Below are 15,414 nucleotides of genomic sequence, written 5' to 3' on the forward strand. Positions count from 1 at the left end.
GGACATGGAAGGCCAACCCGCGGGAGGAAATCACATGCGAGTCGCTCCTTCCCTTTGTTATTTTTTTAAATGATGGTTATGAATTCTGTATGGTGTTTGTTAATTTGCCTAGTCCAATTTCAGTTATAGATCCTTGATGGTTTCGATATGTTTTGACATAATAACTGTATGCGGAAATCAAATTCTTTCACCTTTAATGAGCTAAACACATGTAGAAAATAAAGATAATATATGCTAAATGTTATTGGATTTAATTTCCGTGTAATAAAAGAGAAATAATTTTACTACGTTAGAATGCATTGAGAATATATAAGTACAGTCATTTATGAATAAAGTTTGAGGCTAAATGTCTATTTATTAGACTAAGAGCATCTCCAGCCGCGTCCCCCAAAGCGTCCCCCAAAGGGATTTGGGGCGCGTCGGACAAAAAAATGTTTTCAGCCGCGTACCCCAAAGCCTCTTTTTGGCCGGCGCGGCCTAATACGGTGTCCGGCACCCCGAGCCCGTCCCCGCTACACAGGGGACGCTCCGGGCATGCCGAACACAACAAAAAGCGAGGCGAGTAGTGGCAAGACCGAAGCGTCAGCGGCACATTGAAGTTTAATCTAACCGTCGTCTACCTCGCAACGGAAGTTATTGGTGCACATCGACGGTCCAGTTCCTACAGAGGCGCAACGGGGAGCTAAAGTGTCTATTATTTGCCACATGACCACCACCTGTCAGTGACACATAAAATGGCAAATGATAGAAGTGCAAAGAAAAGTGTGGCAAATTATAAAATCCCCCGCAGCAGCGAAGCGTCTCGTCGCACCTAGTCCTGCGTGCCGGCGTTAATGAGCGTCACCGCTCCCCCGCCTCCCTCCAGCCTATAAAAATGGTCGCTCTCTCATCGTCCCTCACACACAAACCCTAGCGCCTCTATCCCCAACCCTAGCCGCCACCATCTCAAGAGTTGACGTTATGGTAGAGGCGGAGGCCGAGGTCGTGGTCGTGGTCGTGGCCGCGGCAGAGCTGCACGCTCGACGTCGTCTTCATCGTCGGACCTGCAGGAGGAGGAGCGGGAAGTGATGTTCGAGTTCGTCGTCCTCCTCAAGGGCGACCCACTCTGCATCCAGATGCTGCCGGACAAGTTCACCGACTTCGTTGCCGGCAACGAGCTGACCTCGCTGCATCTACGGGAGGCTGCCTGGAGCTGCTGCCGGTGGATTTTGGAGGTGATCTTCGACGCGCGTGGCAAGATGTACCTCCACACCCGGCTGGGAGAAGTCCGCGCACTACCACCACCTCGAAGCCGGCTTCGTGCTCACGTTCTCCTACCTTGGCGAGGCCGACATGAGCGTCAAGGTGGTCAACGAGACGCGCTGCCGCCGGCACTACCACAACGACATCGCCGAGGAGGACGACGACTGAGTGTTATTTCTTCGCAGCGAAAATAGGCACGCATGTTTTTAGATGTTCTTCCTCAAAAAGACCAACAAGGCTATCATCACCAGCTGGATTTTCCAGTTTGGGTGACTCGGAGTGCCTGGGGTGTTCTTTCTTGACAGCGAACACACGAAATCTGCGATGCCAACACTAGTTAGGTTTCCTCATTTTCCAATGTTTTAATTTATGTTAACCATGGTTCAAACTATGTATTAGTTTGTGAAAACCATGTTCCAAACTATGTCTTAGTTTGTGTAAACCATGTTCCGAATTATGTATTAGTTTGTGGAATGTTTCTTCTCTCTATTGAAATAAAAATACAAAAAGAAACAAGAAAAGTTTGGGACGGCGTTTGGAAGATGCGACTGGGGAGCGACAAACAAAACACATTCCATAAACACTCGATCCGACGCCGTTTGTGAACGCTTTGGGAGACGCTGCCGGAAATTCTGTAAGTATGTGAAGCTGTGAAGGTATCAAAATCTTGAACGGCAAGTGGGAGATCAAAGTCAGAAACAACTTCACCTGCTGTCGTCCTGAAGGTTCGATAGGATAGCTTGAGGCAAACTTTCGGACTTATTATATGCGCTCTCTTTATCTTGATAAATCCGAAAGTTGCGAATCTGGTTTGTACTCTCCAGCTCCAGATCCTCCTCCGCGGCGTAGTTGACCAGCGTCGGCAGTCGGCAAGCAGCTAGCCATGGCTGACAAAGATGAGCAGCAGTCACCGCTGCACATCCTCTTTTTCGTTACTGCTGCATCGATAACTGCTACACCTTCACACAACTTCCACCAGAGTGGTACGTGCAACACATCTCAATATGTTCAACGATAAATGTTGTACCGTTTGTTTGGCTACTATTCATGTCGATTAATGCATCTAGTATGTTTGAGTTTTACATGTTAGTAGTTGTTGTCATCATGCTTAATATTTTAGAATTAATTATGAAAATTGTGCCTAATTATCCAACACAGTTATGATGAAGATGTAATTTGAATAGCATATATTTTGAAGGCCCACTCTACCCTTTTGAACATGTTTTACAAATGAAAAAAATGGAACCAGAGACCATCATTTCAATTTGGTGTGGTTTCATAAGAAAATGACTAGCTTGAATATAGTATGAACAAGTATTCTATATTTTGTTTTGTATGCTACTTGTACAAGAATAGTATTGGACTCAGATACACTTTTACCGATGATGGCTGGAAAAATGGAATATAGGAGAGAAAGCACTTTGAGACATCAGAGATAAAAGGCACATAATGCAACCCGAGAGATAACATTGGTTTTAAGAATAAAACCGAGAAACGAAATAATGATGATCTTCTTCATTACAAGATAAGGTTGACTTATTCACTCAGTGATTATGCCACGCGCAAACAGAGGTGAACACCAGTGAAGATGACGTATGGATACACACGGTCTAAATGTATTGGATGATCATTTTCGCACTCAGTCATCTTTGCGATGATTTGTTGGCACATCAACCGACAGGGACTTTACCAATGGTAGCACATATGTGAAGGTATCAAAATCTTGAACGGCCATTTCAAAACAAAACAAAAAATCTTGAACGGCAAGTCGTAGATCACAAAGTCAGAAACAACTTCACTTGCTGTGTTCCCGGAAGGTTCGATAGGATAGCGTGAGCCCCAAACTTTCGGACTTATATATGCTCTCTTTATCTTGATAAATTCGAAAGTTGCGAATCCGGTTTGTACTCTCCAGCTCCAGATCCTCCTCCGCAGCTAGCCATGGCTGCCAAAGATGAGCAGCAGTCACCGCTGCACATCCTCTTCTTCCCGTTCCTAGCCCCCGGCCACCTCATTCCGATGGCCGACATGGCCGCGCTCTTCGCCTCCCGCGGCGTCAGCTGCACCATACTCACCACGCCCGTCAACGCTGCCATCATCCGCTCGGCCGTCGATCGTGCCAACGACGCTCTCCTCCGTGGCACCGGCTGTCCCGCCATCGATATCTCCGTCGTGCCTTTCCCTGAGGTCGGGTTGCCGCCAGGTGCCGAGAACGCCATGGCCGTTAAATCGCAGAGCGACCGCGGCAAGTTCTATCAAGCGGTGAAACAGCTCCGGGAGCCCTTCGATCGGTTCTTGGCCGACTCCCACCACGACGCCGTCGTGTCGGACAGTTTCTTCGATTGGTCCACGGACGCCGCCGCGGAGCACGGTGTCCCGCGCCTGGCGTTCCTCGGCAGCAGCATCTTCGCGCGGTCCTGCAGCGACAGCATGCTGCGCAACAACCCGGCGGAGACTGCCCCCGACGACCCCGATGCACTGGTTTCCCTGCCAGGCCTGCCGCACCATGTCGAGCTTAGGCGGTGCCAAATGATGGACCCGGCCAAGAGGCCGGAGCACTGGGCAATGTTCCAGAGCTTGGACGCGGCGGACCAGAAGTGCTTCGGCGAGGTGATTAATAGCTTCCGCGATCTGGAGCCAGACTACGTCGAGCACTACCAGAGGACGCTCGGACGCCGCGCGTGGCTCGTCGGGCCGGTCGCACTCGCTGGCAAGGACATGGCTGTAAGAGGCACAACCAGCGCGACCTCGCCGGACGCAGACAGCTGCCTCCGGTGGCTGGACACCAAGCAGCCTGGCTCGGTAGTGTACGTCTCCTTCGGCACAATGACCAGTTTCGCACCATCGGAGCTGCACCAGCTTGCTCGCGGCCTCGGCCTCTCAGGCAAGAATTTCGTGTGGGTGATTGCCCGCTCAGGAGCAAACTCTTCAGAGTGGATGCCTGAAGGCTTCGCCGAGCTGATAGCACGCGGCGACCGCGGCTTCATCATCCAAGGCTGGGCGCCGCAAATGCTCATACTGAACCACCCGGCCCTCGGCGGGTTTGTCACGCATTGCGGTTGGAACTCGACTCTGGAGGCCGTGAGCGCCGGTGTTCCGATGGTCACGTGGCCACGCTACGCGGATCAGTTCTACAACGAGAAGCTCGTCGTGGAGGTGCTCAATGTGGGAGTCAGCGTCGGCGCCAAGGACTACGCATCGGCTATGGAGGTCCACGAGGTGATTGCCGGTGAGGTAATTGCTGAATCCATCGGGAGACTGATGGGCGGCACTGAGGAAGGCGACACGATACAAAAGAGGGCTAAAGGTCTCTGTGTGGAGGCGCGGAGAGCGGTGGAGAACGGCGGATCTTCCCACAGTGATGTTGGAAGGCTCGTGGATGAGTTGATGGCTAGGCGAAGCCGTGTGAAGGTTGGAGAAGACATCTCCACAAACTGATAAATTCTGATCCGATGGCTCGTCTATAATCGTACAACCATATATATTTCCCCACATGCAAACAGTATTTACCTTTTCACGAATTATTGGTATTATCCGACTTCAGTTCGACAGCAGATTTGATACACAATAAGCTACATGTATGGTTAGCCAAGTTCACAAATTCAAACTAACTGCCCTAAAATGATGACCTGATAAACCATGCACACAGCGACATAAATAACACATAAGTCATTCAAACCGGCAAACCACATACTACAGTTCTACTTAGAAGCATGCGTGGTTAAGTGTCAGGGGTCATAAATTGTCAAGATTGTTTTCTATCAAAATAGTGATTGGGGCGATAAAAGTCACGCTCAAGTTTAGTGTTATAGCCCAACGCGAACCCTCCTTGGATTGGATGAATCACACCGAAGCGAGGGTAGCACATATCGCATACAGGCTCCACCTTGCTATCTTCACATACACATGTCCTCATCACATAAGGATGTTGAAGGATGCCGATCCTTGGCTGCGGTGTAGGCGGCGTTCAACTTGTTGGAGGACTCGCCTCGCTCGCGTCACGTCGTCCTTCCTTCGATCCCTATTTAGCAGAGCCCGTCCCGGTGAGACTTGAGAGTCTCCTCCTTTTTTTTTTTTTTTTTTTTTTTTTTGATCTGAGAGTCTCCTCCTATTAGAAGTCAAGATCCCAGTATCCCACATCCCCACTACGTATCGGCAACGAAATCGTTTCACAGCCGTCAAAGAAATGATCACAACCGCTGAATATCTGAAGCATTTAGTTTCTGCTTCGAATTTCTTCAGTAAGGATCCTGGCATTGCCCCCTCAACCAAGCTTCAGTAGTGGAGCCGTGGAAATCTGGAATAGTGAACTTGATGAAGTCAGCAGTTCTCCCTTCTGGAGCTACATTCTCCCACTGAATGAGCCACTGCACCATAGGTAAGTTGTTTCTAGGAATTTGTCTGGTTTCCAGTACCAGTGATGGGCTTATCTTGATGATACCATCAGGACTAACCAAAGGTAGATCCGATATGGGAATTGCTTTAGGCCCTAGGTGGGTTCTTGAGTTGGCTTACATGAAAGAAAATGATGAGCAGTAACTTCATATGCTAACTGAATTTTGCAAGCTGCATTGCCCACTTTCTGTAAACCATTAAATGGGCCATTTATAAAACTTGCTATGCAGTTTGAGAAAACCTATTAAACCAAAAAAAAAATTGCGGGTATATTAAACCAAAAGTTGCCATTCGATGAGGTTGCACTCTGAGGTATACCATATCATTTCACTCTGTTTTGCTCAGCATGTTTCTTCATTCTTAGTTATGCTTGTCCTAATTTTGTTTCGGAGGCTTCATCATGCTTTTTTTTTTTTTGCTTACATAAAGTCTCGGATATTGCCAACTCAAATATAGGAGGCGGGTGTATGTATAAGGGTGTGACTATTTCTCAGTCGGTTGAGAACTAATTTCGTTCTCAGTTAGATGATGTCAATAAATTTTAGTTGCAACTCATTTCGTAACTCATGACTAGCACGAATCTAGATGCAAATCAAATTGTGTAAAACTTGACTGAGCACGAAGTTAGTCTGAGAACTAGCAAATCCCTATGTATAATGCCTGTAAAGGGGGATCTTCACAACAGTGTGAAAAATAGAATTGTAACTGCATTCAGGTAAAGAGAACCCCTTCACCGATTTATTTGGATATGTGAAGACCATGCACCTTACATAGGGTTGAAGACACTGATTCACCCTATTTGTTTGGCCTGAGGGAGTGAGGGTAATAAGAAGAGTTGTATCTGCGATCGACAGTCAGTGACTTGGATAATCTTTTCCAAAATTTTGCTTGAAAAAAATATCTTTGTCACAAATGATCACCAACGGAACTCCATATAATTTTACAATGTCATGCATGAATACTTGAGCAATTGCCAGTACTGTGTAAGGATGAGATAAAGGAATAAGATAGCACATTACGTGAATTTGTCCACCACTACCATTATCACCGGTTTGCCTTTGGACTTAGGCAACCTTTCTATGAAATCCATAGAAATGTGGGTCAATGCCATGTTAGGAATAGTCGGCGGGTCCAGAACTCTAGGACGGAGTGGATGCAAGAAAGACTAGGAGATGGGTTTGGTGGTCGCACATTGAGTCTACAGTGTAATTGAGTCTAGGGCGCAATTCTACACATATCATTGTGTTAAAGAGTTTGAAGAGAGATTCTATTCCTCCTTCATATGAGGCACATAATGTGCACATGGCTAGAGAGCATCACATTTTGCACGTCACCTAATTGTCTGGACATTGCTTTTGGAAAACCTTTCTCTGAGTGTTGATGGTGGCAGATGTTGCCTGTGGCTACATTTCGTTTCGGCATGACATATCATGCCATGTCCTTTGTTGCTCTTCTTTGATTTTTGAATGCCTTGATTAGATGTTAACATTGTGTTGTTACATAGGCCAGGTGTACTCTGTATCAGCTTGATACCAACATATTGGAAACATGCTAGCGAAACAGCACATATTGCCTAAGGCCATGAGATTCTAAGCTGTGCAAACACCAAGCAATTGAATCATATGCCATTACACCACCACATGATGATTCCTTTTGCTATTGTGATACAAAATATGGAGATACAATTAACACATTATAAATATATGCTCTTCCAGCGAGTCCCAAAATGAATATGCCTATGGCTGTCTTGTGCCTAGTTATTGATGCCTGGAAAGCGAACGGAGTAGGCAGTGCAAAGTAGTGAACGCTCAGTCCAACCTCCTTAGCAGGTATGCTACCTGGACGTCCTTGGTTAGCGGCATAATCCTGTTGCTGTACAGTCCAGCGACCAAGCTGGGTCTGATCTTGTAGACAGGTGGCAAGCCCTTGGCTTCCGCTCCTATATTCACCTCTTGCCCAAATATTTTGGCCTTGGTTTCCACCCTATGTTCAATTGCACGCTCAACCGTCTCATAGGTGAGGAGCTGCATTAGCTGATCACCGTCCTGAAATGGCCACCCCACAAATTAGTCGTTCCCACAATGGGATCAAATTGTCATGGTCTGTCAGAAACTCTGTAAGCGTCAAAAAATGTATGACAGTGTTACCCCTCTCAAAGCATAAGAGCACAGACCTGAGCTATTATTGCACGCCTGTAATCTTCGGGGGACTCTTGAAACTTGGCCTCTGCCACAAACTTGCCATAGTGGATTCTTTTAGAGAGTGCCTGAAAAAGAACAATGGTGGAAAGACGGATGAGAAAAGTGTATACACAGAAATGCCAGGAGCCACTACATCAACCCAATCTACAAAAAATGACATCTAACAAAAAATCTTGCAAAACATGGTAATGACATGACCTATTCTTAATGAATGAAAGTTGTGGCATATTAAAAGTGATTTACAATGATTATCTGACTGAGGTATTAATCTAGTGTAGTACCTGCAAGCAGGTTGTGTCACAAAGAGCACTTGATCCAGAATTGCCGTCACTTCCTTCTTTCACTAGTCTTGGAAGAACTTCATCAAAATACATTTTCCAAATCTCTTTGTTGATATTAATGGAATCAGCAATGGGATGCAGAACCTATGCAAATGAGAAGGACAACATAAGAATCCATCCAAAATTGTATCAACAAGAACAGGACATACTAGAGATGTGATCCTTTCAGTAGATGATTATATTCCACATTCAATATAATAGATGTCGGCTCCAGATGGATTGTCAAAAACATCAACAAGCTTGATAGAAGTTACAGAGCTCCTATTATCCGAAGAAGTTGAAATGAATGCTAACAATGGAAAGCCGAAGCATAGTACAAGACTACAAGTGAAGCATTTGACATCCAAGAAAGCTTGAAATGTGAATTACCGTTGGATACTGGATAGGCGGCAACAGTGGCTCAGGTAGATCTTCCGGGAAGAATGGGTGCTCATCTGGGCTCTTGTATCTCCCAACCTACACACAAAATATCAGCATATGCCTTTTTTTTTCTGGAATATCATGATCAGTTACATTTCTAATTGCAACCGTGCTCCACCTTTGCATGTAGCTTCTCAGTTTCTGTAACCATGAATTCGACCAAAGAGCCCCCGAATCCATCCACATGGAAAGAACCGCTATCATATGTATCAGCATTGTAACAATACTGTGCTCTCTCCAGAAGACCGAAAATGATGCTGTCTTCTAGTCTAATCAAAGTGTTTCTGATACTGTCCAAGGTCAATATTTCACTTTGATCTACCCTCTGCTTCTCCGCCCTGGAAAAAGTATACGGGTAAGAAAAGCAATCAGTTCCTTAAGGTCTAACAAAGAAAAAGAAAAAATTGTGCAGAAGCACCATAGAAGCTTAACCAGGTTAATCCATTTGCAGTGCTATAAGTCAATGTCAACACCCTGGTCAGGGTTGCACATACGTTTGTAGCAAGTTTCAACAGAGTTAGGTGAGCCTTAGCCACTAAGACATTTGGTCAAAGTAAGCAATTCACCCAGATTTATTGGAGTTTCAGTGTGAACACTGAAGACCTCAGGTTAAGGCTCCATGATATACTAGTTTGGTGGGAGTACCGCAAGAGGCTGCAACAATTTGCAGGTTTAGCATGTTTGAAAAGTCAACAAGAATCTTCTTAATGGAAAGGCAGCGCTTCCCGTGCCGGTTGCAACAACAACAAAAGAGAAGAAATATAATAATCCTTACAAGGCTACAATCCATAGCGTGGTATACGTGATAAGCTATCTCAAACAAAACAAAACAAAACAAAAGGCTACAATCCAGTCTTCCACCAAAAAATCAAGTTAAGAGGCTGCCAAATGTCAGAAGGCAGAGCATAATTAACTCCCTCTTGTTAGGAGATCTCGAGTCAAACCAGATGAACTCCGAAGCAGCTAGGGGATCAACTCAATCATCAACTTCATATCAAGCTCGAACATTCCACAGCTAAAGTCATGCATACAATTAGTACCTCACCTCGAAGTACATATGGCAAACTCTACATCACCAACCCCCGCCCAAGAAATACATCCCAATCGATGAACTAAAGCACAAACTAGGCGACAACAAAAAACAGAGGAGGCCACACATACCTGGCCACGGGGGTGACGGAGTTGTTGGTGGCGGCGAGCAGAGCCCGCCGCGGCGGCGCCTTCCTCCCGGCCGACCCGAAGGCGACGCCGCTGGGGCCCTGCGCGCCGGGCCGGGCCGCGGGCAGCGCCGCCGTCCTGGATACAGCCTTGAGCTCCATGGCTGGCCGCCCCCGCTATGACCGACCTAGAAAGTGGAATTGGGATCTCCGGATTCGGATTTCAGAATAGAAGACGTGCCGGGCTGGAAGGAGAGGAGAGGAGAGGAGCAGGAGGTGTTGGGGGCGGAGGTGGTAGGTAGAAGGTGACGGTAGGAAGGGGAGAGGGAGGGCGGGAGGTGAGGTGAGGAAGGGGACGGCCCCCTCCGGCGCGCGGTAGGTTGGGTTGGGTCGGGTTGGCACCTCGGGTTTTGGCGGAGCTGACATGGCGCGGGGTTGGTCGCCAATAGCTGCGCATCGCCCATGTTTGGTGAAGGCCATCTGTTTTGCAGCACGTGATTGGGTGGTTTTCTTGTCACATTTGTTGGTCGTTTGGACAAAAAACACATCTTCAACGGCGCCCCATCTCTATATTTTGCCCCAAAAAGTTTAGGACAGCCTAATATTTTGGGCTAAGAGCATCTAACGGAGCCCATGAACGTACGAACTGAAAAGCACGAGTTCAATGGTAAACACGTATCTTACATTTTATAGAAGACAGAAAGCAATATTTACAAGATTAGTCATCCCATAATAGCACATAGAAGACTAAGAAATTTTCCTCAGAAAATACAGAAAAAGGGACTACTCCCTAACCATTGTCTAGAACTCCCACTCTTCTCTCCCTTTGTATGAAAGTTCTTGGTTTAACGATGTCTTGGATTCGGCTCGGTTCCGTGTTTATATAGGTCAACCTCGGCAGAGATTTACAGAGTTGTTACAAGAGATAGAGGAGGGAAACCGCACAAGATCTTTATCAACAGATGCTTGGCGTGAACACAAAGACAGAAACAACTTAGTTCTATCTTAACTAACTATTCTATCTCTAACACCCCTCCTCGATCACAACCTTTCCTAAGGTTGAGATTGTATTTAAAAGCTTCAAACTGCCGTGTTGGTAGAGCTTTTGTGAATCCATCTGCCACCTGATCTTGAGACGGGGTGAATCTGATCTCGAGCAATTTCTTTGCTACTCTCTCCCTTACAAAATGAAAATCTATTTCTATATGTTTTGTTCTTGCATGAAAAACAGGATTGGCCGAGAGATATGTTGCTCCCATGTTGTCACACCATAAACATGAAACTTTCTCTCTATGAACACCAAGTTCCTTCAATAATGATTCTAACCAAATAACCTCTGCAGTAGCATTTGCTAATGCTTTGTATGCAGCCTCAGTACTTGATCTTGAGACTGTTGCATGTTTTCTAGCACTCCAAGAAATTAGATTAGGTCCAAAAATACGCAAATCTTTATGTTGATCTTCTATCATCAACACTGACCTGCCCAATCGGCATACGAGAAGGCACTTACTAATGTAGAGAAGGATCTCTTAAAACTTAACCCAAGACTTACAATACCTTTGATATACCTGAGTATTCTTTTCACTGCAGTCCAATGAGCAGTGGTAGCTGAATGTAAATACTGGCATACCTTACTTACTGAAAAAGCAATGTCTGGCCGTGTAAGAGTTAAGTATTGAAGAGCACCAACAATGCTCATGTATCTTGTACTATCATCTGGACCAAGTGGATCTCCCTCCATAGCTGATAATTTTTCTGAGGATGACAAGGGCGTTGGTGTTGTTTTGGAATCCTTCATACCAACTCTAGTCAACAAATCCATAGCATATTTTTCTTGAGTTAAAGTTATACCATCTCTTAATTTTTTAACTTCAATTCCCAAGAAGTAATGCAGATCACCTAAGTCTTTAAGTGCAAAAGCCTTCCTCAAATCTTGAAGCAATGCAGAAATAGCTTTGGTTGATGAACTAGTGACAATTATATCATCAACATATACTAGCGCAAAAATGGTGATACCTGACTTACTGTAAATAAACAGTGAAGTATCAGCTTTGGAAGGTGAAAAATCAAGTTCTTGGAGTTTTGAGCTCAACTTTGCAAACCATGCTCTAGGTGCTTGCTTGAGTCCATATAGAGATTTATCCAATTTGCACACATGATAAGGTGCATGTGGATCTTCATAACCAGGTGGCTGTCTCATGTATACTTCTTCTTCCAGAACACCATGGAGAAACGCGTTCTTCACATCTAGTTGCCTTAAGCTCCAACCTTTTGAAACTGAAACAACTAGAACAAGTCTTATGGTAGCAGCTTTAACAACAGTACTAAAAGTGTCCTCATAATCTATGTCATAGCGTTGTTTAAAACCTTTTGCTACTAGTCTAGCTTTATAGCTATCAATGGTTCCATCAGCTTTTCTTTTAATTCTATACACCCATTTACAATCTATTAAATTTATGCCCTTTTTATATGGAACTAAGTGCCAAGTTTTATTTTCAACTAATGATTTGTACTCATCATTCATAGCATGCTTCCAATCAGGATTTTCTAATGCCATCTGCAAGGTTTCAGGTTCATTAGAAAAGGTGGAAAGACCATACCGAACTGTTCCATCGGTGTAGGTTTTGGGCCGTCTGTTTCCTGTTGTAGATCTGGTGCGGTACACGGGTACCACAGACGAGCCTGAAGCAGAGGATCCCGGTGCTCTAGATGGATCAGGTGCTGCAGATGTCCCCTGGCGTTGTCGAGCAGCCGCGTCGCTGCGTGAGGATTGGCTCCCGCGCGCGGGAGCCGATTCAATTGGCCCACCTGGCCTGGCGGTCCTCCACCTGGTCGGGAGCCCACGAGCAGGTGCAGCAGCAGGTGGCCCACGCGCTATCGCCGGTCGGCCTGTTTCGCTGGACGTGGCAGCAGGAGGGCTGCCCGCCCTTTCGGACGTGGAGGAGCCAGGCGATGTGGCGTCCGTTCGTTGGCTGCTGCTGGGCCCGCGAGCATCTTCTGACGCACGACCGGATGGCGACGTGGAACTCGATCCCGAGGGCGATTCTTCCAGGATCCCAGGCGTATCTGTATTGAAGTCCGCGCCATGCATGTCGTCTAGCGGCACGTCCGGAGCATCACCGTTTGGCTGATTTTGACCATCATTTTGCATGAAATTTTCTTCTCCATCTAGCTCCTGGCCCTGGGGAACATTGTGAGGCAAAATAACAGCAGGAACATTAGGTGTTAGATCAATGCATTGTTCCTCCCCTTGATCTAATTCCGCTGGATTTTGGAGAGAGGAAGGAGGAGAAGAATTTCTCGTCGGAGGAGAGCACCAGCATTGGGATGAAGCTTTGCAAAGGGAAATACTGTTTCATCAAAGACAACGTCTCGAGACACATAGACACGGCCAGTTGACACATCAAGGCATTTCACACCTTTGTGCATATGATTGTAGCCAAGAAAGACGCATTGTTTGGAACGGAATGCTAACTTTCGTTTGTTGTATGGTCTAAGGTTGGGCCAACGGGCACAACCAAAAACACGTAGAGATGAAAAATCAGGAGATTCATGGAGGAGACGTGTCATAGGTATTTCATTGTCAATGACCGAAGATGGGAGCATGTTGATTAAGTATGTGGCGGTCAAAAAGGTTTCATCCCAAAATTTCAATGGTATGGATGCATTTGCAAGCAGTGCTAAGCCCACCTCGACAATGTGGCGATGCTTGCGTTCTGCTGACCCATTTTGTTGATGGGCATGAGGGCAAGACACATGATGGGATATACCCATTTTGGTGAAAAAGGGGTGTTATTTTTCATATTCACCTCCCCAATCTGTTTGGATGGCAATGATTTTACTATCAAATTTTCGTTCAACAAGAGTTTGAAAGTTCTGAAAAACTTCAGATTTCTTCTTGATAAGATAGATCCATGAAAATTTACTAAAGTCATCAATGAAGCTTACATAGTATGAAAAACGACCAACAGAGGTGGGAGCAGGTCCCCAAACATCGGAGAACACTAACTCTAGTACCGTAGTGGACATACTAGTGGATCTTGTATAGGGAAGTTGATGACTTTTTGCTCTTTGACATGAATCACACACAAACTCACACCTAGATTCTTTTGAATAAGGAAGCTCAAATTTCCTAAGAATTCTATGAACGATTTTAAAGGAAGGATGACCTAATCGATCATGCCACTGTGTAGGTGAAGGCTTGGTGGCGCTAAGGACTTGTTTATTTCTTGATGATGATGATGACACAAATGGATAGAGGCCTCCGAAGCATCTACCTTTAAGAAGTACCTTCTTCATTTCCAGATCCTTCACATAAAAGTACCAAGGATGAAATTCAACATAGACATTATTATCTAATGTTAGACGATGAATGGAAACAAGATTTTTTGTAGCACTTGGAACATGAAGGACATTTCGAAGGTGGAGTTGTTTGGATGGGGAGTTAACAAATGCATGACCAACGTGACTAATGTCCATACCTGTCCCATTGGCCGCATGGATCTTCTCACGGCCGTTGTACTTCTCTTTCATGGTGAGCTTCTCTAGCTCACCGGTGATGTGATCTGTGGCCCCGGTGTCAGAGTACCAATTGGTATCCACACCGTAGGAGGCGGCATTTGCACCTCTTTCTTCTTCCTCCTCTTCATCTTCAGAGTATCGGTACTGATACGTCTCCAACGTATCGATAATTTATTGTGTTCCATGCCACATTATTGATGTTATCTACATGTTTTATGCACACTTTATGTCATATTCGTGCATTTTCTGGAACTAACCTATTAACAAGATGCCGAAGTGTCGGTTCCTGTTTTCTGCTGTTTTTGGTTTCAGAAATCCTAGTAACGAAATATTCTCGGAATCGGACGAAATCAACGCCAAAGATCTTAGAATCCCCGGAAGCATCCGGAACACACGAGAGGGACCGGAGGGGGGCACGAGCCCACCACACCATACCCTGGCGCGGCCTAGGGGGGGCCCGCGCCCCCCTAGGGTTTGGCCAGCCCTTCGACCTTCCTGCGCCGCCTCTCCGCCTATAAAAAGCCCCTGGATCAGAAAACCCGATAACAATTGATGAAACCCACGAAAACCTTCCAGAGCCGCCGCCATCGCGAAGCCAAGATGCGGGGACGGGATCTCCGTTCCGGCACCTGCCGGAGCGGGGAAGTGCCCCGGAAGGCTTCTCCATCGACACCGCTGCCATCTCCACCGCCATCTTCATCACCGCTGCTGCTCCCATGAGGAGGGAGTAGTTCTCCATCGAGGCTCGGGGCTGTACCGGTAGCTATGTGGTTCATCTCTCTCCTATGTAGTTCAATACAATAATCTCATGAGCTGCCTTACATGATTGAGATTCATATGATGATGCTTGTAATCTAGATGTCATTATGCTAGTCAAGTGGGTTTTACTTATGTGATCTCCGGAGACTCCTCGTCCCACGTGTGTAAAGGTGACAGTGTGTGCACCGTGTGGGTCTCTTAGGCTAGATTTCACAGAATACTTATTCACTGTTGAATGGCGTAGTGAAGTGCTTATTTATATCTCTTTATGATTGCAGCATGTTTGTATCACAATTTATCTATGTGCTACTCTAGTGATGTGTTATTAAAGTAGTTTTATTCCTCCTGCACGTGTGTAAAGGTGACAGTGGGTGCACC

At 45.9% G+C, this 15,414-nt stretch overlaps 2 protein-coding genes across 2 annotated transcripts; one reads left to right on the forward strand and one right to left on the reverse strand.

The window, feature by feature from the left end:
• Positions 1-3,183: 3,183 nt before the first annotated feature.
• Positions 3,184-4,680, forward strand: LOC124668691 (anthocyanin 3'-O-beta-glucosyltransferase-like). The gene has a single exon (XM_047205780.1). The coding sequence runs from the start codon at positions 3,184-3,186 to the stop codon at positions 4,678-4,680; it is 1,497 nt and encodes a 498-aa protein (XP_047061736.1).
• Positions 4,681-7,232: 2,552 nt separating this feature from the next.
• On the reverse strand, positions 7,233-9,918 carry LOC124663159 (chorismate mutase 1, chloroplastic-like). Its single transcript, XM_047200889.1, has 6 exons — positions 9,761-9,918; positions 8,718-8,937; positions 8,549-8,635; positions 8,120-8,263; positions 7,811-7,903; positions 7,233-7,682 (listed from the first exon to the last, which is right to left on the reverse strand). Exons 1-6 carry the CDS (start codon positions 9,916-9,918, stop codon positions 7,446-7,448), a joined length of 939 nt encoding a protein of 312 aa, XP_047056845.1. The 3' UTR covers positions 7,233-7,445.
• Positions 9,919-15,414: the final 5,496 nt, after the last annotated feature.

The sequence above is a fragment of the Lolium rigidum genome, chromosome 6 (assembly GCF_022539505.1).
Source record: "Lolium rigidum isolate FL_2022 chromosome 6, APGP_CSIRO_Lrig_0.1, whole genome shotgun sequence".
Lineage (NCBI taxonomy): Eukaryota > Viridiplantae > Streptophyta > Magnoliopsida > Poales > Poaceae > Lolium > Lolium rigidum.